Source organism: Anomalospiza imberbis, chromosome 1 (assembly GCF_031753505.1).
Source record: "Anomalospiza imberbis isolate Cuckoo-Finch-1a 21T00152 chromosome 1, ASM3175350v1, whole genome shotgun sequence".
Taxonomy (NCBI): Eukaryota; Metazoa; Chordata; class Aves; order Passeriformes; family Viduidae; genus Anomalospiza; species Anomalospiza imberbis.
Genome location: NC_089681.1, coordinates 16412889 through 16437470, shown reverse-complemented (window position 1 = coordinate 16437470; position 24582 = coordinate 16412889). Strand labels below are relative to the sequence as shown.

Below are 24582 nucleotides of genomic sequence, written 5' to 3'. Positions count from 1 at the left end.
TAGAGTGCTTGTCAAGAAAATTTTAAGAAAATGTGTCTCTCAGGAGCTTAAAAGCATAGTCAAGATTACCATTTTTATATATTTTGCTGTCATTATCTATCTGTACACTCCAGTCCTAAAAATGGATTTTTTTTTCAATTATTTCCAAATTTTCTAGTATCAGAGAAACATAGAATAATCTGGTATCACAGAATATTTTGAGCTGGAAGGTACCCACAAGGATCATGGAGTCCAACTCTTGAGTGAATGGCCCACACAGTGATCGAAGGAGAGATTTTTCTTGTTTCTGATGACAATATTATTTTTCCAATACCTTTAATCTGTGAGCTAGAATTATTCAGTTAGAAATTCAACTTTCTCTAAAAACAGTTTGATTACTTGAGTACAAAAGGGCAAAGTGTCACTTCCCTCCATTGGCAGGTGCATGAGGCCCATGAGGTGAATATGATGAAAATTCAAAGAGGACATGCAAATTACCAGGAAATAATTATTAGCTCTAAGACAAAATTAAATAAAGGATAGGCCAAGGGTTTGATGAGGGTTTGTGTGGTGTGGTGACATAGCAACAATTTCAGTAGGATTTTAAGTTTTTATTTTCTATTTTCTTTTTCTTTGACAGGATCTCAGATGATGGAAGGATTGTGTTATAGGACAAAGACAGAACCTTGATAGGATAAAATTGATGACATCTATTACATATCCAGAGCTACTGTAGGAGGACATGTGATAGATCTGATCCCAGCCTTCCGGTATGTTAGAGAACTAAAAATTGTGGAGTCAGAAAATCAAATCGTGGAAGTTGGTTTTAGGGGAACCTCTGAACTGTGGACAGGTATTATTTTAGAGAAAACTGTCAGAGTAGTCCGAAAACAGATTGTGGGAACAAATGACCAAAAAAAGTGTGAAAAAATAAAGAAAGTTTTATGTCCTAACTTACATTTGGTCCAAACTGCTTACCAGATGAGGACCTCTAAAAGCAAACTATTTCTGCTTTGTAAATCTCAAGAGAACTGAAGCATGATATAATTATGAAGTTGTTCATTGTGGTATACAACATAGATATACATCACAAAAAAAATCTCAATGATAGAATGAAAATCTTATAAAATTTCAGAATCAGAATATATTCATAAAAAATTGTTTGTGGATGCAGTCTATGGCCATTGAATTCAGTATGTTAACACTGAAAGTGATGAAAAGTTAATGCTTAGAGAAAATCTTTAGAATACAGGAACCATTTATAGTCCTCTATAAAGAGAACTTTTCTGGTCATTTATGATTAATGAACTTTCTGAACTGGACTACTAATTTAGTAGTCCCTGCGTGACTAAATTAGACTTTTGAATGAGACCTTAGCTAAAGCTAAGACTAGTAAGGCACACTGTTAAGCAAAAATGCTTATTTGGGTATATTAGTCACAAAAGCAAGTTCGTATACAGTTTGGGTTCATTTGTAAATGGATGAAGCAATCTTGTGGTGCTGAAATCCAATATGGAAAAGGCAAAAGCACTAAAAGCCTTTTCTGCAGCAATTTCTACAGTAGATGTGCTCCTAGGTATCTGTATGTACCAACATAATTTGTGAAGAAGAGGGACAGCCAATACTCGGAAAAAACAGGTAAAAGTAGGCAGCTGTATTCAAGGGCAGGTGGCCAGACATTTTTCTCCAAAGGCTGCTGAAAAATCTCTCTGAGTCTGTGCAAGGTGGGCATCATCTATAAAAAACTTTGATGAGATGTACTGACTGATTGTAGAAAGGCTAACATTACATGAACTTTTAAAATGGCAAGGAGATGCTAGGAATCTTACATTGATCTCTGGAAAGAACATGTGGTCTAGTAAAGCATGAACTGGAAATCAAGAGCACATACACAAATTTACCGAAGTTGAGTTGTATTTGATCAACTTGATTGTCTTCTATGACAAAATGACTGGCTACATAGCCCAGTGGCAGATGTAGCAGTGCTCAGTGTAACAGCGCTCAACATCAGCAACATTTCTGAGAGCACCTTTTACAGCAGTGTGTTTTGAGAGCTGACAAAATACACACTGAATCAATACATATTCAAAATCGGCCTGGCAGCTGTGCTTAAAGAGTAGGACTCAATCGCTTCATATTCAGCTGCTGGACAGTAATAATCTAAGCATTAGGAAATCAACATAAGGTCTGATGCTGTCTGATATTTTCATCCTCAACCCTGATGGGGAGACAGAATTTATGGATCAAACTAAAGTAGGAGAAGTAGCTGACACACTGAAGATCAGACCTTCAATCCAGAAGCCCGGCAAAATCTAGCACTGGGCAAACAGAAACCTCATGAAACTCAACAAGTAGAGGTACAATGTTCTGCACTATTGATCAGTAACATGTTCTCATCCTGAATAGAACAAAATATTTACTTATCCATACTAGAAGTGGTGGCAGCAGATCAAGTGAAATTGCTACTCAGCTGGTGAAGCTGTATCTGCAATATTAAGCCTAATGTTTTGGCTCCCACTTCAAGAGAAATATTGGTAAAAACTCAAGAATTTGGAGATCAGTCAGAGGCTTAAAGCACATGAACTACAGTAAAAAGTTAAGTCAGCTAGGCTTAATTAGAGAAAGCAAAGAGAAAGCTAAGGTACTACCTAATAGCAGGACATAACAATTTCAGGAACCATTACAAAGATAATGAGGCCAAACTTTTCTAAATGTGCCATCTAATATACAAGGGATGGTTTGGAAGACTCAGATTTCACTTTACAAGAAATTTCAGTAAAGGAGGGCAGAGGTGGAACAGCATACACAAACTCTTGTGAAATCTTTAATCCTGGGAGTTTTCAGGATTGTCTAAACAAAGCTAGTGCTGATCTGACTAGTCCTGCATTAGGCAGGAGGAGGGACTGGATGCCCTCTGAAGGACCCTTCCAATCAATATTTCTATGACTCATATAAACTGCTTAATTTGTCCTGAATAATGCAAAACTTTTGTATATAAAACATAATGTGCTAAGGCACTTCATAACTTGAAAAATGAATGCTTGACCTGACTCTCAGTAACTTTATCTGCAAATTTATGTTTGTAATCTGACAAAAGATGATTGCCATTAGGTTTGCATTTTCATAAAAAACCCCAAAATCTGGATATATTTTTATTGGGGAAAATGTATAAATAAATAACAAATAAGGAAGTTAGTATACAAGTTTGACAAAATTTTAATTTAGTATCTGTTTTTAACATTTGCACCATTTGCCTCAAATTTGTGATTCCTCTTTAAACAACAGAAACTAACAGCAGTAAGGAGTCCAAAAATGAACTATAGAACCTTTAAAGGATGAGAAAGAACAAGTTTAAAATTTTTAACTTCATAGGAAGTTTTACTGAATAGTGTTATTTTAATAGTTGGCATTTGTGTAGCAAACTACTTCATTTTAGGTTATATTCCTCCATTATTTGATAAGTTTTAAAAATTATTGTTGAAAAATAATTAATTATGCAAGGAATCAAAACCATCTTTCTGATATATTAACCTGTTCAGTTCATGCCTGCAACTAAACAAATTTGAGAGAGGACATCATTTTTAGCCATAGAAGAAAATTTACAGCCAAAAATAACTAATCAGTTCTTAAAGTCCATCTCTATCAAATTGTAAATTTAGCAATGTCATATATTTTAGTCCTAGCATAAAGAAACAATCAGCACATATATTATTTCTTCCACCTGCAGCAAAAGAAAGACATATAAGTTTTCAAGATTATTAACAGTAATTTTTTTTTAACCTAGCAACTTTCTACACACTACTGATCCATAATTTTTATGTGCAAGCTACAGATAGGTTCAACTGTTGTCTTTGAGTCACAGTCAGAGCTGAGCTAAGTCACAGCATCTCTGTCTAGAACATCCACAGGAACATTTTCACAGATCAGTTTGTACATTACTTGGAAATATTACTACAAAAGGCTATGATTCTATTATATAATGTTAGAATATTTAAATCTTCCAAATTTCTGACCAAGAAAAATCCTTACTGTATGCTGAAAAAACTAAACTGATGACTAAATTTCAGTTTCAGAGGATTTCCTGACACTATGGAGGTCATTGGTAAGTCAACTTAAAAAAAAAAGCGTCATCTTTTCTCACAAAGCTTGTACTATCACACTTGTCCTTGACAAAGGAACCATTTAACTGTTAAAAAGTGATAGGTGCACAGATCCCCCATAAACTGGCCTCATATCTCACACTGCAAACCAAGTTTTGTTTATTTTTCAGGATGTTTAGCTTCAAGTGTCTGAGTTTAGAAGCTCACCTTGCATATCTGCAGAGAAGGATAGGTGATTCAGAGAAGATTTAAGGAAAATCTAGTGTGAAATGTCTAGTCAATCTAGTCAATTAATGCTGAACTTCATTCTTCCAAATAAAATGACTACAAATTAATTTATTATATAAAATGAAATATATTATCATTAGTTATACTGTAAGTCAACCTGTTGGTAAAATGAACTGTACTTATCATAAACTTCATAGTCTTCCTTCTATCAGTAGAATATATATTTTTAAGACTGCATCAGCATTTTTGTCCAACAGTATTGACTGCTTTGTTACGCTACAGGTTTGATCAGAATCTCATCTTTAAATCCTAGTGGGACCACACTACAGAGGTAGAGGGATAGAGATGGGCACGTTCATTCATGTCATGAAGATAGAACTTGGAGATGGTGCTGAAAGAACATGGTTGTCTCATAATAAAACACCTGTTCAAGGATAACTCAGGATATGAATATGGATGTGTTTATTCCACTAGAAATAAAGAAAAAGAGAAACAAGCCCATGTGAAGACTTTTTCTCTTGATCTATTACATCTTATATTTTTACATAGTGGCATTCAATCTGAAACTGGACACGTGAGAAAGATTTATTATTAAATTTAAAAAGATCTATTTTAGTGGTTGACAAGTAAAGTAAAATTGCAAATTCCAGCTGAATAATCGCTAGGGTGTCTGAAATTTTAAGAAACTCCTAGGGAAGGGAAGTTTTCTTTCTGAAGTAGAATGTTTTTTTCAGTACAGGAAAAGCTTGCAGCTGTAAGTAAGTCATCTTGACTTTATTTCAATTTGCAAAACCTTTTATGCTCAAATATGCATCTAGAATCAGAAACAATGCCTTTAATACACCAAAATACAGCTTTGGGGAATTTCAGTGTTAGAAAAAATATTCAAAAAGGTAAATATGGAATTACAGGCCCCAAATAATGTCATGGAATGCTTCAGTTTATCTAAGAGCTTGAATTACCGAATTTGTAAATCTGTGTAAGAACCATGTAAGAGGAAACTAATGTGATGAGAGCACGTAGTGTTCGTAATCAGAACAAAAGTAAAAATGCAATACAATGCTTCTAGTGCTTTTCACATTTGAAGAAAGTTAAGGAGATGTGACAAGAACATGCTCTTCTCTAAAATATATTAAATTGTACAGAAATCAAATTTTGATTGATCTTAGTAGAGATAGAACAAAACCCTTCTTCAAAATATTGTGTTTTCAAATGAAGGCATTGGAATTGTACCTTCCTTTCAGGAAGGAAAAAAGAGGCAAGCTTAAAGTAAAGCTATTTCCTTCATTACAGAGAGTGACTTCGAGAAAGAAAAGGTGAAAGTGTGCTATTTTTCTATCTCCCAGGCATAGGCCAGAATGGAAAAGATTTTCTATGGTACTACATGTTTTTAACTAAATGTAACACAATAATAATTTCTAACATTCTTACTTTGGATGCCTATGAAGCAACTGAACAACCATTATCATAATGGCAGGAATTGAAACCAGGTTAATTTAAACATGAATTTAATTAATTCTGCTGAATATTTTTAGTCTTTTGTTCCCTGTAATACTTTTATCAATGTATGAAGCTTTCAATTTGAGCTAAATGCACATATTTTACTAATATGCACCAGTGCTGTTTTTACAAGTATAAATCCATGAAGATTATTGGGGAATTTTTTTTTTTCTAAGAGAAAAAAATGCCACCAAGATTAATGAGAAATTAGGGAAAAGAAACACTGGAAAATATATTGACTCTGGTACTTGTTTATCTTTTATAGTATTGTTCAGTAATTTGAATGCCTTCTCCTTTCATTTTCTCATCAATGCATTTGAAATAAGAAAGCCTGATACATCATCCAAGTGTACAGTTAAAAATAATGCTAACCGAAATCTTAACATTTTGGTCTAAAAAGAAAAATGAGAGCATGATCATCATCATATCTTTTTCGAGGTACTGCCCTCACATACGTCTAACTAGAATAATCATTGTATGTAGGTCTTTTCATGATCACTTGCAGAGAGAGCACTAGAAAAGAACTGGCAGGTTGTCTGTCAAATGCTGTGGCTCTCAAGCCATATTTTTGAAGTTAAAATACAAAATACCATCCAAAGTAATGATTCTAGAAAGTATGACAGTTAAATACAGCTTTTTTTTATTTCTCAGAAAATATAAACTTTTTATTTTGAAAGCTAACATTAGAATTTGCATTTTTATAAAATTAGTTATAATTTTATATTTATATAAATATAAAATTATTTGTATTATATATATTGATGCACATTTAACTTTTGCTTTTCTCAAAACTATAGAAATAAAGAGACTTATGAAAAATTGAGAAATTGTAATAACTGTTTTCTAGCTAGCATATTTACCTAGGATGTAATATTCAATCTTGTCTTCTGCTTGATTACAAGCAGAAAAGACAAAACACACACATAAAAAGGTACAAGAAGTTATGTAAAATAATGAAATATCATAATTTTGTAAAATCTTTGTGCATCCAGATTACTCTAAGAGTTTTCTTCAAATGCTTAAAACTGTGCTATGTGATATGTACAATACAAAATTTATAGAAAACAAACTTGAATGTAATAAAACCAAATAATTTTAAAATTATCACCCTTCTACTTCTTTCTGTCTTTTTTCTTTCATTATTATGATGTTTCATGTTTTTTAAATATAATGTGAAATTAGCATATGATGTGAAACAATAACAAAGATTTGAATTTTTTTATACAGTCTGAAGTGTCTTTGTATGTCAAATATAAAATAATATGCATGCTAACCCTTTTAAATAAGTGTTCAACAATTGAAAAGGAAAAAAAATCAGAAACTCAGAAAAGAGATTAAAATAATCCAAAACATTTTCAGAAATTATGTGTGTCTCTACTCATCAACCACTGGTGATACTGAATAAGGAGTCTAGTTAACTGATAAAACAACACAGAATATTTTGAAAGAGTACTGAAAGCCTTTTTTATCTACAAGATAAGGAATTTGAAAGATAGCTATGAATAGAAGAAAAATTAATAAAAAATGGTCTGGATTAAGAGTTCTAGGCCAGTGTGAGGACTACTAGGGAAATACATCTGCATGTATAAATTTCTGGGTTCCTGAAAAACATACTGCAGGGACTGTAATTTCTCTATTAGACTGAATGAATATTTCTGTAAGATCTGAAATTTCTTCTCTGAGGTTGTTCTTCTTGTATTATATTCAGTTTTGCTTTGTCCCTTGCAAAAACCTCCAGTACAATATGTCTGCTCAATATTTATAAATCTAACACAGTATTTACATGAGAAAATATCATAAACTTACCTTCAATCCTATTTTTGTCAGCTTTTCAGAGATATATGATTTCTCCTAGGTAAGTATTTTATCTTTTTGCATATTAGGTGCATGCTATATAGCATTACATAATTTTATACAGAATTATATTGCACTTTTTAGTAAAAAAGTCCATTTTGAAAAAGTACTCAGCAACACAAATACATTTTCAACATATTCATTTTCCAAGTTCAGTATTAGAGAAATCATACGATAGTAGAATTTATATTTTACCTAAAATCTGAGCCTATCCGTTTTCCATTTTCTGGTTCTCCAGGATCTGGACACAAATTGGATGCCTGTTTAATACCTCCCTCATTTACTGGAAAAAAAGAACAAAAACAAGCAACAACAAAATAAACAAAAAAAAGAGATAAAGGAACAAAGTTTTTAGAAAATACAGAAGTAAGCAATTAAAAAATATGAGAGTATATTCCTTTCTTTTTAGGTCTTTTAAAACAGATTTTCTACAGAATATGATCACCCATATAAACTCTGGTTTCAATATGTAAGTTTGTCCTCCCTGTGATTAACAAAGAATGTATTTTCTGCTTTTTTTTTTTTTCCAAAAAAATAAGTTTTTTATCAGATGTATAATCAGCTATTTTGTTTACTTACAATATTATTGAATCCATATGGAAATGTTATTATTATTTTTTTAGAAACATTAACATTTAAAGGAATGTTCATCAGGTTTAGGGCTGTAAGATTTTATTCTGAACATACGCTAATAAATGGAATCTCCACTAAGAGCTGACCTTTTCTCCTTGAATTACAGTAAAACTTGAATGCGTAAACTCCTGCTGAGAGAATTGTTTCCATCAGTATTGAAAATGTATATATATCCAATATATGGTGATATGAAGATAAACTCAAAATGCCAGTTTGATTTGCATACATTTATCTTAGAGTAAACTAAAATGTATCTTCAGAAAGAAAATTCCTATGAACTACTCTCTGTATTTTTCCAGAAATTTGTATGTAACAATCTAATCATATCTCAGTATATTCAATCACCTAATCACAAAACTGGAAAATTAGTAAAGGATGTTAGTCTGCTATTACTTGATACATGATAAATTCATGGCTTGACAGAAAAAATTAAAAAAAAAAAAAGTTGACATGAGGCCAAGTAATTTGGATTAATCAGAAAAATATTTTAATCTTTATTCATCTATATTACTGATGAACTAGACCAATGGAATTGCAGTATTAGAATTTTACTTCCCTTTATGGAAAAAGTTTGCATATAATTAGGGCAACCACACTGCTGGTTAAAAAAAAAAGTAGATTCTATCTATACTTTTAAAGGCTGTTCATTAACTTTCAGCTTTTAATGAAGAGGAATATAATTCAGAATCCTTGAGGGTTTCTCTTCCTTGAAATTTGTCTTCTTACGTACACAGAAACAGAAGAATTGGTTTGGTACCCCTGAGGAAGCCAAAGGCCAAAGGCAAATGTACAGGCTTAAACAGAAAACATTTCAACACAGCACACTGCTCAAAAAACCTATCAAGCTCAGTGCTTGTCAGCTGGAACTACAGTATTTACTCTCCTCTGTCCCAAGACACCTGTTGCTCTAAAAACACTCCAAGGCAATCTCTGTATTTATATGTTCAGGGGACTTTTGGGCCAGGAGGAATCTTCCTCCTGGTTTCAGATTTCAGTCTTCTCCAATAGATGCACATGTGACAAAAGCATGCTAGCTACAGAAACCCATGTTCATGCTAGTGTTGAAATATATATATTTCTCTGACAACTACCATTCCACAGACTTCACTTAGCAAAGCCATCTTGTTGGATAAGCATTTAGAATTAACGCTCTCGTTGAAATAGCGGGTGCTTCATTTTGAAACGTGAGAAACTCAGAATCATCAAAAGTAGCCTGCATATATATATAGAAAACATTCAAACTTTTCTGACATTAAATATATATTAAAACTATAGTTAAAAAATTATTCATCATGTCTCATAATAATAGTATAGAAATTATAATGGTGCCATTTGGCCATCCATTGTATATCAATGCATACCGAAGAGATTTTTACTGTAAAAAATAGTGTTTAAATACTCTTATCTCTATTATAGTTCATGCTTGAATAATTCAAATAATTATTTTATTTTTGTACATTATTTTTCCCCATACATAGGTAATAGAGCAAATATTCATACAAAAAGAATATTCTGCTGGATTGCAAGACACAAGAGCTATTATACATTTTGATTTCTACCAGAAATGGAAGCTTGAAAATCCTATTGATTTTGGACACCTTCCTTAGAAAGTTTCATTCCCAGAAACACTCTATGGATATAATTTTAAATTATAATATATGGAATTGTCAGTACTCGTAAACAAAAATATAAAGGTTTATGTAACAGAAAACCAATGAAATAATTAATTTTTTAAAAAATAAGATACATACTGCAATAAAAATACAGAGGAAAATTTTATAGGTAGACATTGATTTCTAAATTGATCCCAATTCCAAAATACATTTACACAATCTTAAACCCATTTTGGTTTCTGTAAAGTGCCTAGTGAAAAGTAATTTCACAGTTAGGATTTTTCTATTGATGTTACTTTTATAGACATAATGCCTGACTTTTCAGTCTACAGCCCTATGTAATTCCACAGATATCTGTCCATATATTTTTGTTTTACACCCCAGATGCTTATGCGCAGTATGCAATTAAAGGGTTTCCTGTAGTAAATTAAATGCATCTAGGGAAAGCATTCATTCATGATCTGGTCATGAAATTGCAATCAAGAAAGTTCACAGTTCTAATGAAGATTGAATTAGGTCTGCCAAGTAACTAATTTGTCAGTGTCAACACTTCTAAACTGAAGCTGATGCATACTTGTTTCAAAGTGTATCACCATATCAAATATCTTCTAGCTTTATTCTGTGCAAATCACCTGTGCATTAGTATTGAATATTATACAACGGATACATTAAAAAAAAAAAAAAAAAAAAAAAAAAAGAGATGCAAAATAATGAAAGACATACATATGAGAATGCTAGACAAAAATTTCTAAAGACATTGCCAATAAAAGGCATAATGTAAAACAGATATTCAGTTATCCTGATTTTCACTAACAGTTGAATGTTGGTCATTGTTTTTCTTAAAGGATGCTATCTGTGATTGTAATGCAATGACACTAGACCCAGCTGAGGCCACATTGAGAAAATTGTCTTCTCAACAGCCAAATACATAAGCTTCTTATGAAATACTCTTTCTTCAACATTCTTGACTACCAAAGTGACTAGAGAATCAAATGCTACAATAAAATATAAAACCTTAGTTATCTATTTATGAAAAGATTATGATCACTAAAGGTACAAATCACCATGGTTTTCACCTTCACTTATTATTGACTCATATATGTAATCTATTCTGCATTATCAATAACAAAAAAGATAAATAAGTTTCCAGCTTCACACAGAATATCATAACATGAAATTATCTAAAGACCTTCAAAAATATGTTGATAAATGTCATCACTAATTTCATAACAATCAGCCTTGGATATCATGAGTATCTGGTACTTCATTATAAATATGGAATTCCTATTAAAGTTCATATAGTGGAAAATATAATGATTAGTGCAAAATAATATCTTTTATCATCCATTGTATTATTATTGTATTATTATTTGTAAGTACAGACTCACAGATGGGCCATTAGACAGAGACCTCATTGATGTACTTTATAAACACTACTATAATTATCTTACTGTTACATCTTCTGCATAATCAGTCTGTTTTCCACTCACCCAATAGGTATAAAGAGAATATTTTTTTTAAATATCTTGATACAAAGTTTTCAAGTAAATCAGAAATGTCTTACAGATCTATTTAGGTGATGCAGTTTACAAAGAAGTTGAATATGGTAATACATGACATTACAAAAATTGAACAGAAGTGTGTTTTGCTCTATTTTTCTGACTTGGTGAATGGTAAAGGATCATGCTGCTTGGAGATATTTTTGTCTAAAAAAATAATACCTTGACAGTTTAAAATCTAACACTGAAAATAAAAACATGTGCTAATGTTGCTAAGTTCTGGAAACTGACTCCATCACTGTTAATATAAACAAATAATTAATTTAAACATGTCCAGCCTAGGGAGCTTCAAAACCAAATCCTTTCAGTCCTGTGAAGAATAATGAAAGGTAGTGCAATCCAACATATGCTAAACATTTAGTCCATTTTATTGACTTTTACATATATAAAATGTGGTTCCATTCCAAAAAGGCCTCTATAAAAATGGCACACTATTTTTCAAAAGTATTCTTTCAATGTATTTAGATACACACCTGTTTAATTCATGATAAAAAATTGCCTGACTCCTCATGATTTAATCAGGACTTTGTCCACTGAGATGTCAAACACTTTGAGTTTCTAATTTCTGTAGCTAAAATTGAAGGCACCAAACAACTCCAGAATTTTTAAAGCTACTCCTAGTACATATGCTAAAATGTCAAACTTAATGAATTTTTAAATTTTTTTAAATGACCTCATTGTGGTTGTGCACCTGTAAATTAGGATTTGCTTTAGTTTGCAAGGCATTTGATACTACTTCTAATGTACAATTTAAAAAATTGGTCTCCTACTCACAGCTAAATTTACAGCTAGATACCTAGAAGGTTGAATATTTGTTTCCTTTCAAATACTGTAAATTTATTGTGAAATTATTGACAAAATAACAAGTCTTTATACAATGCCAGATTTATAGAAAGGCTGTCTTTGGAGTAGAACCATACTTAAAAATTCACCATGCAGACTGGATAAACCAGTTCTATTATCAGAATACATAAATAATTACACACAAACAGCACACCACAAACTTCACTCTTGCACTAGAAAAAAGTAACAAAAAGGAGTACACTCACAGATAGAAAACTTGTTGCTGTTGTCTTTCCCTGGAAACAATTTAAATCCTCTAGATTTAAAATCTATGGCCTTTTTCACTAGTTGAAACAAAAACAAAAACAAAAACATGTATCAGGCAATACAATCTAAAATATTTCACTTGACAAATTTTATCATGGAAGTATATACAAATTAGAGTACTGGCTACCTCACAAATTCAGATTTTCGCACCTTTGGTGATAAACAATTTACAAAAATAAATATTGAGACCAATTTGTATACCTGACAAAGGAAAAAATTTAATTTTTCTTATTCATAAATAATAATTTTAAAAATATGGCCAAAAGTGTTTATTTCCATGCACCACATAATTGTGGAAAACACTGTCACACATTTATGGAACTTGGAAAATGAAAAGAATTATAAATATGTTTGCTCTAAAATATCTGTTTCTTCTGTGGTAAGAAAAAAAAAAAGGAAGAAAAAAGGTATTTGAATGTAGAAAATAAAATATAGTCTGCTGTTCTGCTGTTGGTTCTGGAGCTGGTCTTCCTTCTAGCTTGAAAAGTGTTATTTGCAAAATGTGGTATGGAAGGTACCTGTCTCCCACCTCTCCATTAAGCCCAGAGCTCATCTGTTTCTGTAAAAGTCCTTCTGTGGGCTGGATATAAAAAGTTAATCCAGGCAAACCTTGTGGCCTCAATAGATCTTTGAAAGAAAACAACTAATAAAAAGAGAATAAACCCAAAACTTAGAATATATAAAAAATGTAATCAAGAATAAGCAAACACACTACAAGAAACTTTCCTTTTCAGTCATTAAACTAAATGCCTCATCAATAATAGTCTTGGCCTGTAAGCAGTGAATTATACATTAAAATAGACCTGCTTAAAAATTGTAAATTCTAAGCTGACTCTATGTACAATATACTTAAGTGGCTTTGTAGCCGATACAGCCACTAGGTATTTTTTAAGAACTATATAAGATGTTTTATCTTGGCTACAAGCAAATATTGCTGATGAAGACAGCATAAATTAAAGGAGCTACGCCTAGGAGAACTTAACCTAAGTAGATACACTGTACCTCATCAAATAATTTTTCATACCCATTACTTCTTACAGAAAATCAATGGATATTCAAAGAACCTTTACATTGGATATAAATACCACAGTAGCAAAATATTATTGACATATTTTTATAAATAAAAGTATCATTACTAAGCACAAGAGAAGAACCAGATACAGAAGAAAGAGCATTCTACGAGGAAAGACAATTTATAGGATAGATACAGGATGTGTTAATAAATATTTTTATACTTCTGATTAAAGAGATTGAATTTTCTAATAAATACAGAAACACTATTATCTCAAAAGGCAAAAAGTAAATTTACTTGTGTATTATTATAATGTAACATATAAGCATTCATAATTATTCTGAGAAATACATTATTTGCAGAACTAAAACATATATGTTACCACAAAGTTCTAGATTTTGGGGTTTTTTTACTCTTAATAGGAGAAGACCCTCCCCCTCTCCAAATTAATTGAAGTCCATAAGCAATTTTATTCTCAGGGGAAATCATAGACCCAAGAACTCTACCTTCACAGAGCAGAACAATACTGGAATAACAGCAATGCTCTCTTGTCATAGTCTGAGCTTTCTAAAATGTTATTTCTATGTAAATAGGCAGGTTGGACTATAACTCTAACCCTCTTTTGGCTCTCTGTGAGGATCAGTATAAAATAACTCCTCATGAATCAGAAGATAGGCTTAGTTATTCTTCCAGCACCTAAGCAAGATGGGAGTGGTCTTGAATATACGAGCACAGATGCTGGAATGAGTTTAAATGTTCACATTAGAGATATGTTTGTCCTTTACTTTCAGAAGTCATCAAAACCACACACTAAGAAAGAAGACTGTCCTGTATTTCTTTTTTCATTTTTTTTTCTACTGATTCTGAAATATGTACATGGCATATCCCTAGTTTATGTACACAGGAAGAGTTCACAAGATCTAAAATGGAACTGAAAATAGTTAAAAGAGTGTCTTAGTGACCACAGTGAAATCAGTCAAAGATTCTTATAATCATTTGCATCACTTTGCCATGTCTATTAAATACTACTAGGAAAGCAAGCAATTCCAGTTCTCTAAAGCACCTTTACAAGAGAAGAATTTTACTCTTAATTGGGGTTTGTATGTTGATTTACTGAACAGTAGTTTCTGAATACACTGTGAAGGAGTAGTTATAGAAATTTATATGGCAAACATGCCGACTCTAAACTATGTGTTGGGCTGCAAATGCATGAACATATATAAAAATAACCCCACCATCACAAAAATATTCCCCTATTCAATAAATAGATGATTTTATACCTGGCAAAATAAGGATTCTTTTGCATGTCAAACACATGACAGTAAGAACTGAAAGCAGATTTCGCTTTTCAGAAGTCTCAGAGGATGGATTAATGACAGCAAACTGTATAGTTGTACACATCTAAGCCCATCCACAAAGAAAAGCAGACACTTTAGGAGATCAGTTAAAATATCTATTTTTGCATTAAATGAAATTATATGCCCATTTATCTCAAGAAAAAGTGTCCAGAAGTAACAAGAGTACAAATATTTAAATACAGTCAGATTAGTATGTTCTCATATATTTGAACAGACAAGAGCCAAGAGAATAGATTATACCATTGAAGTAGGATACTCCTGTGGAGACATACAAATATAATAAAAAGGTAGTGGTAAGACAAAAGTATATTCTATAAATAATCTAAATTTATAAAAACCTATATGACAAAACCATCTTTCCAGTGTTATAATGCAATGAGAGGCTTAATTTTTTTAATGATACTTTAAATGTATATGGCTTCTAGGTTGGTTGGTTGGTTTTAAATTTATAATAACAGCAGGATTGTTTATTTCTATTGTTTATTTTTGGAGAAGAAGGAACACTGGTGCACATCTGCTATATGAATAAATCTCTGACAATCCTAAATCTATTTTTGATCACATGACTGGATGAAGCATTGTGAGTAGCATCAGAACTCTGTGAAACCAAATCAGAGATTATGTCAAAACCCTGAAAATAATTTAGGCATCCACCTTGGGATTTCTGCTCAAGCTCATGTTTTTTTCCTAGTTCAAGTTTCTTTAATACAAATACAGAATTATTGTTATTATAGAATTATAGAATGGTTTGGGTTGGAAGGGACCTAAGGAGCATCTAGTACCAAGTACCTGTTCTAGTACCTCACCACCCTCAAGGTAAATAACATCTAAATATCTAATCTAAAACTACCCTCCTTGATCTTAAAGCCAACCCCCCTTGTCCTATCACTACCTGCTCATGTGAAAAGTCCCTCTAGAGCTCTCTTGTAGGTCCTCTTTAAGGAATTGAAAGTGCTCCAAAGTCCCCACAAAACCTTCACTTCTTCAGACTGAAAAGTTCCACCTTTCTCTCCCCCTCAATCTCTCTCTGTAACTTTTTCTAAGGTTAGAAGGCCCAATATTTTCTGTAAAGAGGGAAAATGGATCTGAATGCTTTATTAAGGAGGGAAGTCCCAGTAATAAAGGTAAGATTTTTTTTTCATTACAGATGTGTGAGCTAATATTCAGTCAATAGGCACACCAGAGACATGCACACTTTTCAAGCAGCCAATTTAAAGTGAAATGTGTTCAGAAATATTTTCTTGAAGTTTTTAACAAAAATGTTCTCTCATGTAAGATAATGAAGATTCTAATATTTACAGGCAAAATTTTAGGCACACATAGAGACTAAAATATTTTCTTTTTTCTTTTCTTTATTAAAAAGTCTGTGCAATTATGTATATTTATCCAAATTCTTATTTGCATGTATGCAATATATGCAGACATGCTACATACAGACACTTGTAAGAGAGGATTAAGACTGACAATTCCAGCATTTTATACTTCAGGATAGGCAATGCATTAAAAAAGGGCCTCAAGTAAAGGAGTTTTAAGCATAGATTTCATTAAAAAAATCCACTTAGATGTAAAATTTGAATAACAACCTAAAGTACAGCACGCTCTTAAACACTAGAAACAAAATTCATTGTGAATGTAGATTGTTCAGTTGACACAGTTCTAACTTCATTGACAAAGTGTGTCCTGAGGACCAAATGAGAAAAAAATTCAAAAAGGAAAATCTGCTTCTACAATATGGAAGCATCAGTGTATATAGCCATTTGAAGGATATTTATTTAAAACACTGTCAACCCACAAATTCACATCTTTCTTTTGGTTATGCAACGTCATTTATGTTACAGAAGTATCCAGCTTGTCCTTTCTATATTTTGTAAATTTTCAAATCAAATATAAACAATATTTTAAATGCTAAGGACTAAACCACCACTGTTCTGTGTAAAGCAGGCACTCAGGTTGCATTATTTCAAGTAACTATACAGAACAATGGAAACAGCCCTTCCCTTCTCCAGAACTACTTTTACTTTATATTCACTATCTCCCAGCTAACGAACATGGAGAACAATATGATAACATCATCAAAGCCATTATTTCAAGATTGTATATACAGCACTACTTAAATTACTGATGCAAAAGCATAATACTGTGGGAAATAAAGAGGAATTAAATTTTCAAATGCCTTCTGAAGTGGGAGAAAAAAATTTGTTTGGAGGGATTTTTTTTTGCATTTACATCATATTCTCTATCCATGTGATACAACTAACTTCATAATTTCCAAATTCTAACAATGCAAGTGTTAAATATCCAGGTATCTTAGAGATCACCACTAAAAAAATCTCAAAACTTAATGATTACCCGAAGACCTTCACTGTAACCCAACACACCAATTGAGGTAGCACTATCTTCTAGAACCTTTCTGCACCTTGAAAGTCAGCATGAGAGAACATGAATTTTCATCCGTTTTTGTAGTACAGCATGAACTGTATGGGTTAACAATTTCTTAAAATTGAAGAGCCATACAGATGAGGAAAAGACTACAAAGTGGTGAAACACACACTTTTCATACTAATTAATTTTTCACTTTTTACATGAGCTATCTTAGTTTTTTATTTACTATCCACCCACTCCACCCATTTCTCCAAATTCCTCTCCCATTTAAATTCTAAAGTACCCTGGCAAAATCAAATTGTATAGAAGATTTATATTTCAAATTACTGAAACTACTGCATTACTACACTGCATTATTTTGCTGTATTACACTGCATTAAATTGCTGTATTACTAATTTAAAATTATAAAAATTGCAATTTTTCTACTATATTACATGCATATAAAATTTCCCTAATTGGAGAAAAAAATTTAAAAGGAAATACATCTAATATGTGCTTTCTAATATTAAATTATAACTTCACTACTTTTTTTAATATTCTAACTAAAATACTTCTAATTTATACCAACAATTTGTGGTCAAAAGATGAAAACCTGAAATACCAAGGGAAAGTAATGACACAAAAAATCAGACAAATATCAATTATAGAAGTAAACATTGATAATGTAGTGAAAAACAATTAAGAACTGCAGGAAGTGCAAAAAATATGAATAGGAAAAAATAGTTCTGAGAAGAAAATGGACAAGGATGTATAAGAGGCAATAATTCAATTAAAACAACTTATTCATTAAAATCAGTATGACTGATTTAATTTTTCCCTTTCTTCCTTCTAATCACTCCAGACTTGACTGTTGGATGAAAAAATTATCTCCTTTCTACTTTCCAAGTGGGAACACATCAAAAAGTTTAGGATATTATTATCACTTTTTGTCTAACAAAAGTCTTGACAGTAACGACCCATTCATTATAGAGCTCATCCACCAAAAAGAACATGTCTTTGTGATTTGTTGCACATATTAAATAAGCATTTCCAAAAGTATAATAAAATATTAAACAGATGTAATTCCGTGATTAAATGCTTGAGTGCTAGATTACATTTATGTTATGCTTATTTCTTGAAACTTTTAAAATTTTCTAGGACCTCTTATATACAAGCTTTTTTTATATACAAATAATTTTAGAAATCTTACTGCCAAACACATTTACTTTCTTCAGACTCCCATCTTTGTAGTTCTGGGTTTCACTAACAAAAACAAAGAAACCAAAAACCCTGAAGACGTATGCAGATATATTACCTACTAGACTTAAAAATATTTAACAGCTCTTTAAAAACCCTCTCCATCTTTACTCCTCATTTCTTCTTCCTGCTTCTAAGAAACCTCAAAAAAATAAAATACGTGAATATATACCTTCTAATATATCCTTAGAAGTTTTATATTGAAAAAATCACAAAGTAATGATCTGTCATACACTTTTATCAGAATATATTTTTAATGACAAATAATTTTCTCATAGCATTCTTTTGTTCTCAAAAGTTTCATTAGCATATCATTTGATTTCCTTTAACAAATCTTAAAATCTTCTTGCTTTCTACTGTCATAAATTCTCCTGTAGGACAGGAGGATAAAGAAATGCTGGTTTAATTGGGAACACCCAGTAGAAAGATTTTTTCTCCCTGATTCATTTTTCCTGGTCATTACTAAGATACTACATTAAGCCAGATATCAAAAAGCATAAGGCAAGTACTCTTATAGAAGAAAGGGGAAATGACAGAGAAATTATAAAGGCTCACAAAAAAGTAATAAAAACATAAAGAAAGATAAAGAATGGAGATATCAATAGAATTCTAAAATGTTGTAAAACAAAAAAGTAGAATTATCAAAAATATATATTTCTTCAAACTGAGGATATATGTATGAGAATATATAAAAATGCATAAATGCTTAATGGCATTTCTTTAAAAAGAGAAATTTGGAGTCATAAAATTTTTTTGGAATCCAGAGTTCTCTTGAAATTATTTTACTAAGAAGAGCACTGAGACATTTGTGAACTGCTACATGATGACTAGAATCATTAAGACTTCCTGGCACTATTTGATCCTGAGTCTGCTAAGCAATTTTTTTTTCCTTCAACTACTGTATCTCTCCGACTGTTTATTTTTTCTAAATTTAATTTATAACTTAAAAACTGTACTAGAGGTCTTTTCCAGTGTTTGCATCTGGTACTCATTTGTTTCTCAAGGGCATTTAATTATGTGTACATGTATTTCCATATTAAAATGAATGTTGAGAATAGAATAGAATAGAATAGAATAGAATAGAATAGAAATTATAGGATAGTTGTAAGGGACCAACAACAATCAATATGGAACTGCTTGACCACTTCAAGGCTGACCAAAATTTAAGTCATATTATTAAACACACAGTACAAATGCCTTTTAACATTTGCCCGTATGCCTCTTAACATATCTTTAAATAGTAAAAGTATGCTATATAAGCTCTCACAAGAAAATGTTCTAAAATATCTCTCATGATGTATTCATATACACAAATAAAAATTCTAAAACCTTAATAAGTAACATATGTAGTTGATACAACCTATTGAACAATTCAATAGAACGAAAAGCATTGCTAAACTCTGAATTCACCGTATGAAACAAAAATAGCAGTAAGAAAAAATATGTCCGATTATCCTCTATTCTTTAGTCATGATGAAGCCAACAATTCTTAAATATTTAAAGAGGGAAAAAACCCCAAAAACTAAAACCAAACCAAAACAAAACAAAAACCCCAAACAAACAAAAACCATAAAAAAAATACTTGGAAATATTATGTTTCTATCATGTTTCTATCATGTTTCATTGTCTTCTGGTTTTCACATCTGAGAAATACAGATCATACTAGAAACTGTGATTGTAGCATTCAAAATAATTTCTACTAAATCTCAGCATTTGAAGTTCCTAGGTTTAACTGAATGAAAGGGGTTAGGGATCTCCTTTTTCTCCCCTCTTCTTTTGAATTGAGGAAACAAACTTTCCTGAATTTAACCACTTGGTTTCATTAGAGCTAAGGACCCAAGTCCTTGGGTTGGGTGCGGCTTTTCACTACCAGCTATCCTATCTAAATATATTTTTCATTAGCCTGTCAAGGTGCATCTTCAAAGTAAGCTTCTCATCCTTCATCTACTCCCTCCTTCTAAAAGGTTTCAGTGTTCCAATAACAAGAACCCTTCTTACTCACCTCCCTAATAAAAATATTTATATATTACATACTAACTTGTCATTACTTAAGTTCTCTACATACTGACGTTCACTTCAAAATTGATACTTTCATCCCGTCTTACATTTTATTTTGTAAGGATGGATGATCAGGGAAATGTGACACCATTATAGTACCTTTATTTATCTGATTCAGTGTGAATTCTTGTTGATGAAGAAACTATAATCATGTACAGTATTCTTCAAGAGATCTCATTACTGCCTTGTAAAATAATACTTGTGTTTCCCTAACTTTAAGGAAATTATTTCACCAAATGCACCTAAAGTTCCTTTTTCCAGCTAATGAGCTTAGAGAAGATAATAATCAGTCAGCTTTTGACACAACTTAAATTATTATTGAGATCCTAGTAGAGTATATATTACAGCAATTTACAGCTAGCAATTGAATTTTGGGTATATATAAATCTCCAGTTCTCTTGATAGATCTTGTTCATGCATAAACTTACAAAAACTTTTACAAAACAATAGAGTATTGTTATTGTCTACTCACTCTGAAACACATTATTCACAGAACAATCTCATGAAAGGCTAACAGTACTACTCTTTTTCTGCAGTTATAATTTTGCATCTATGATAATGTATCATAAAACTGCACTATTTGGGTCTTACTGGTAATATTCTCAAAAAAGCCTACAGTTAGGTCTATACGTACAATAAATTTTTACAATTTTAAATATTCACACTTACATATAGTAAGTTTTAGTAACTATATTTAGTATATTAAATTTTGTCTTCTCAATTATTATTTAATTTGCATAACTTGGGAGTGTAATTCCTAAAGTAAAAACAGCAAAAAAAATCCAAAGCAAAAACTAATTTTGAATATCTATTAAATAGAGAAATAATTTTAAAAGTAATTAATATAAAATTCCTATATAGGTCATATAGTTCCATAGTTATTTAATATGCAGAGTTTTTAGACTTATGTGCATAATGCATTGTCCAAGAGAGGTTAAAATACTTCAATAATAGCCTACAGGAAATTCTATAGAAATACCTCTGGAAAATTCCTCTGTGATAAAAATTCCTTCAAGTCAATTAACAATTATCTCATATTCATAAAAATTCCTTCAGAATATGTCTGTGTCTTTTTAGTAGGGATTATTACATGGAAGAAAATTATAGGTTATTTATTCAAGGTCATTTGATATGTTTTAATGGCCGTTATTAAATATTGGTGTTTGCTGAGTAAAAATGGTAAATTTTTACTCAGTATAGGAATATCCTTTAATAGCATGCACACATATACTGTTCCATGAGTAAGAGACACAGTAAAAAATTTAAGTTTTTTGCATAATGAGTGCTAGCCAAAGCAAGACTTTCAGTGTTGCATGAGGGAATAAAATGGACATGGAACTACGCATGGCCTTCTTCTCCACTAAGGTCTATACAAGTCTGGTTTCAGTTGTTTGTGGGATGTCATACCTTTTGGTACCTAGTACTAATTTAGTAGTAGTACTAATTTTATATGTGAAAAATTAGCACCATAACATTATTGTAGCAGTATCTTGATGTCTAAATTATTCTTTTTTTATAATCTAATGTTTAACACTTTATTTTAATAAAATAATTTAGAAGTACATGCTGTACCTATGTCTTGTACTAAGGAATAGGTCAGAGAAGAAAAGAGCACTGAGAAAACAGTGGAGAGACACTGCAGTGTAATGATTCCAGAGAGGCAAGGGAAAAACACTTTATGTGTATCACAATTACTGCCATATTTAACTGCCAAAGTAGTACATTCTTACATCTTTAAATTAGAAGATGTTATTACAGATCCTTGTATTCTCCCTCATAACTGAAAATAAGCCCTTTTTTTTAACTTGACCAAAGACATTGTGAAGTGAGTGCACAGCCACACAACTAGTACAAACCAAACTGTTGATTAATTTATATCAGTCAATAACAAGAAAATACTTCAGATCTCCACTGAAATTAATACAAATGAAACACAAACATCTATTAATGATTTCTATTTTAGATGCAAACCAAAGACAGTGTTTGTTTTTCATTTGTTCTATTTAATGATATATTTTAAAATTCTGAAGAACTGCAGCTCTCCTGTTTCAAAAGGTGTTAGCAAAGGAAGCTACAATAACTAACACTAGGTGACTATCCAGTAAGACAACAGATTCCAAATAAAACTGTCTGTACAAAATATCAATCATAGAATAAGACTTCTGTAAATTGCTTGGGCTATAAAAGGTGCTTCTTATCAATATATTTGTTTTTATAATTTTTCATGTACAATTGATTAACATGAAACACATAATAAAAATTCAAAATATAAAATAAATTTTCTTCAACAACATTAGCCTGAAAAATTAAGCAGATCCTTTCCTGAAATTGTGCATGTTTAAAAACACACCACATGCAAATTTTTTCTGAATATCTGCTGGTTAAATTAAGACATTCCAGCATTTCTTTTTGTCAGCTTCATGTTTCAGATATAGATATTTATTTTTAACACAGCAAACAATGCTAGTTTTATACTCCAAATGTTGTTCATTATGAATATTTTAGCATGCAGATTAGATGATCTCAATGTAAAAATAGATGAGATTTTTAGCTTTAACACTTTGATATTTGCTGAATATCCTAGTGTTCTAAATGTTACTTTGATCATTGATTTCATGTTTGATAGAATGAATATGTACAGATGTTTTAAAAAACAAAATTTTTGCTGAAGATTCAACCAGATGGGAGGTGAATACAACTGCATCACCTACTAGTTTAGAACAGTAGCTATTTATAAAGTACATTCTTAATGCTATGGTTATTTACATCTAATCACATATGCAGAATAGATTAATAGTCTAACCTCAATTCTCTAAACTTTCATCAGATATCTCTTACACTAGGCTTTATTGTGAAATATAATGATGCAAGCTATAAAGTCACATCAAAAGAAAATTCCTTATACATACATTTTGTCTTTTTATAAATCAAATCAATCTAAATAACCAAGACAACATTATTACTAATTTCGTTTTTCCATCTGACTGCCCTACTAGAACTCAAAGTTAGACAGATTTAATCCCCTTACCATTTTGTTCAATTACATTTCCTAAATGGATACCTGAACTTTCATTTTTAATCTATACAAAATATTATTTCATAACTACATGGGCACAAGTAAAATAATATCCAATACCTCTATGAGTAACAACTGCAAGGTCTTTAGTTCTTTCTATCTGTTCAGCATTTCTTGGTCGTCGTCTTGTGCTTTGTAAATTTGCTTGATGAAGAGAGAGCGTTCCCTTGTACGTGGCCGACTCCAGAACTGATTTTCTTATATTCACCGCTTGTACTCGTTCTCCTTCAGCAGATTGTCTACAGGTGGTCACTGCACTGGATACAGCAACATCAGCAGATGTGCTAGCAACAGTAATGGCACCAGTAGTGGCTGCAATATGCTCCTCTAACTCACCAGTGGAGGCAGTTTTGATGAAAGTAGAAGAACCTGTGGGACACACAGTAGTACTGGATGCTAACTTTTTCTTTTGAATTGTGTTTTCTTGATCAATCGAAAAGATTAAATTTCCCTCTGATTAACATAGTAAAGACAACTGACATGAAAAGAGGAAAGTCAATAGGCTTTATTTAAAAAATTGAAGCAATCAGAACATTGTTTAATGCTAGTGAACATTTTGTAATAATAGTGATAATACATGTTAAGTTTTAAATGTCCTCAAAACTTAAACTTTTTTACCACTCATAATGACAACACATAATTTCCACCTCTGCATGTTCAGTCCTGAATCAGCATGGCTAGATCAAAATATACAGCTATACTATTGATAGGGGCCCCACACTTCAAAAAGTGGCAACCATCCTATTCAGGAGTGAAGTGGCAGCATTTTGTAGTAACCTAAGTGGCAGAAAAAGCTACCATAAGGTACTAATCCAGCTATTAATAAGGCTGCCAGATATGCTCATTCTCTTCATCAAAGCTTGACAGGGCTCTAAAGCCCATT

At 31.5% G+C, this 24582-nt stretch overlaps 1 protein-coding gene across 3 annotated transcripts in view; it reads right to left on the bottom strand.

Annotated features, from left to right (window-relative positions):
- CSMD3 (CUB and Sushi multiple domains 3) overlaps positions 1–24582 on the bottom strand; it is a 586072-nt gene that overhangs the window by 333416 nt on the left and 228074 nt on the right. The window contains exons 7-9 of one of the 3 annotated variants that reach the window (XM_068182735.1): positions 23760–24068; positions 12516–12593; positions 7857–7944 (exon numbers count right to left, since the gene is read on the bottom strand). In XM_068182735.1, the coding sequence (XP_068038836.1) occupies positions 7857–7944; positions 12516–12593; positions 23760–24068 (475 nt within the window). The remainder of the gene's footprint in view (positions 1–7856; positions 7945–12515; positions 12594–23759; positions 24069–24582) is intronic. The other 2 variants (XM_068182715.1, XM_068182726.1) reach the window with 2 other exon arrangements.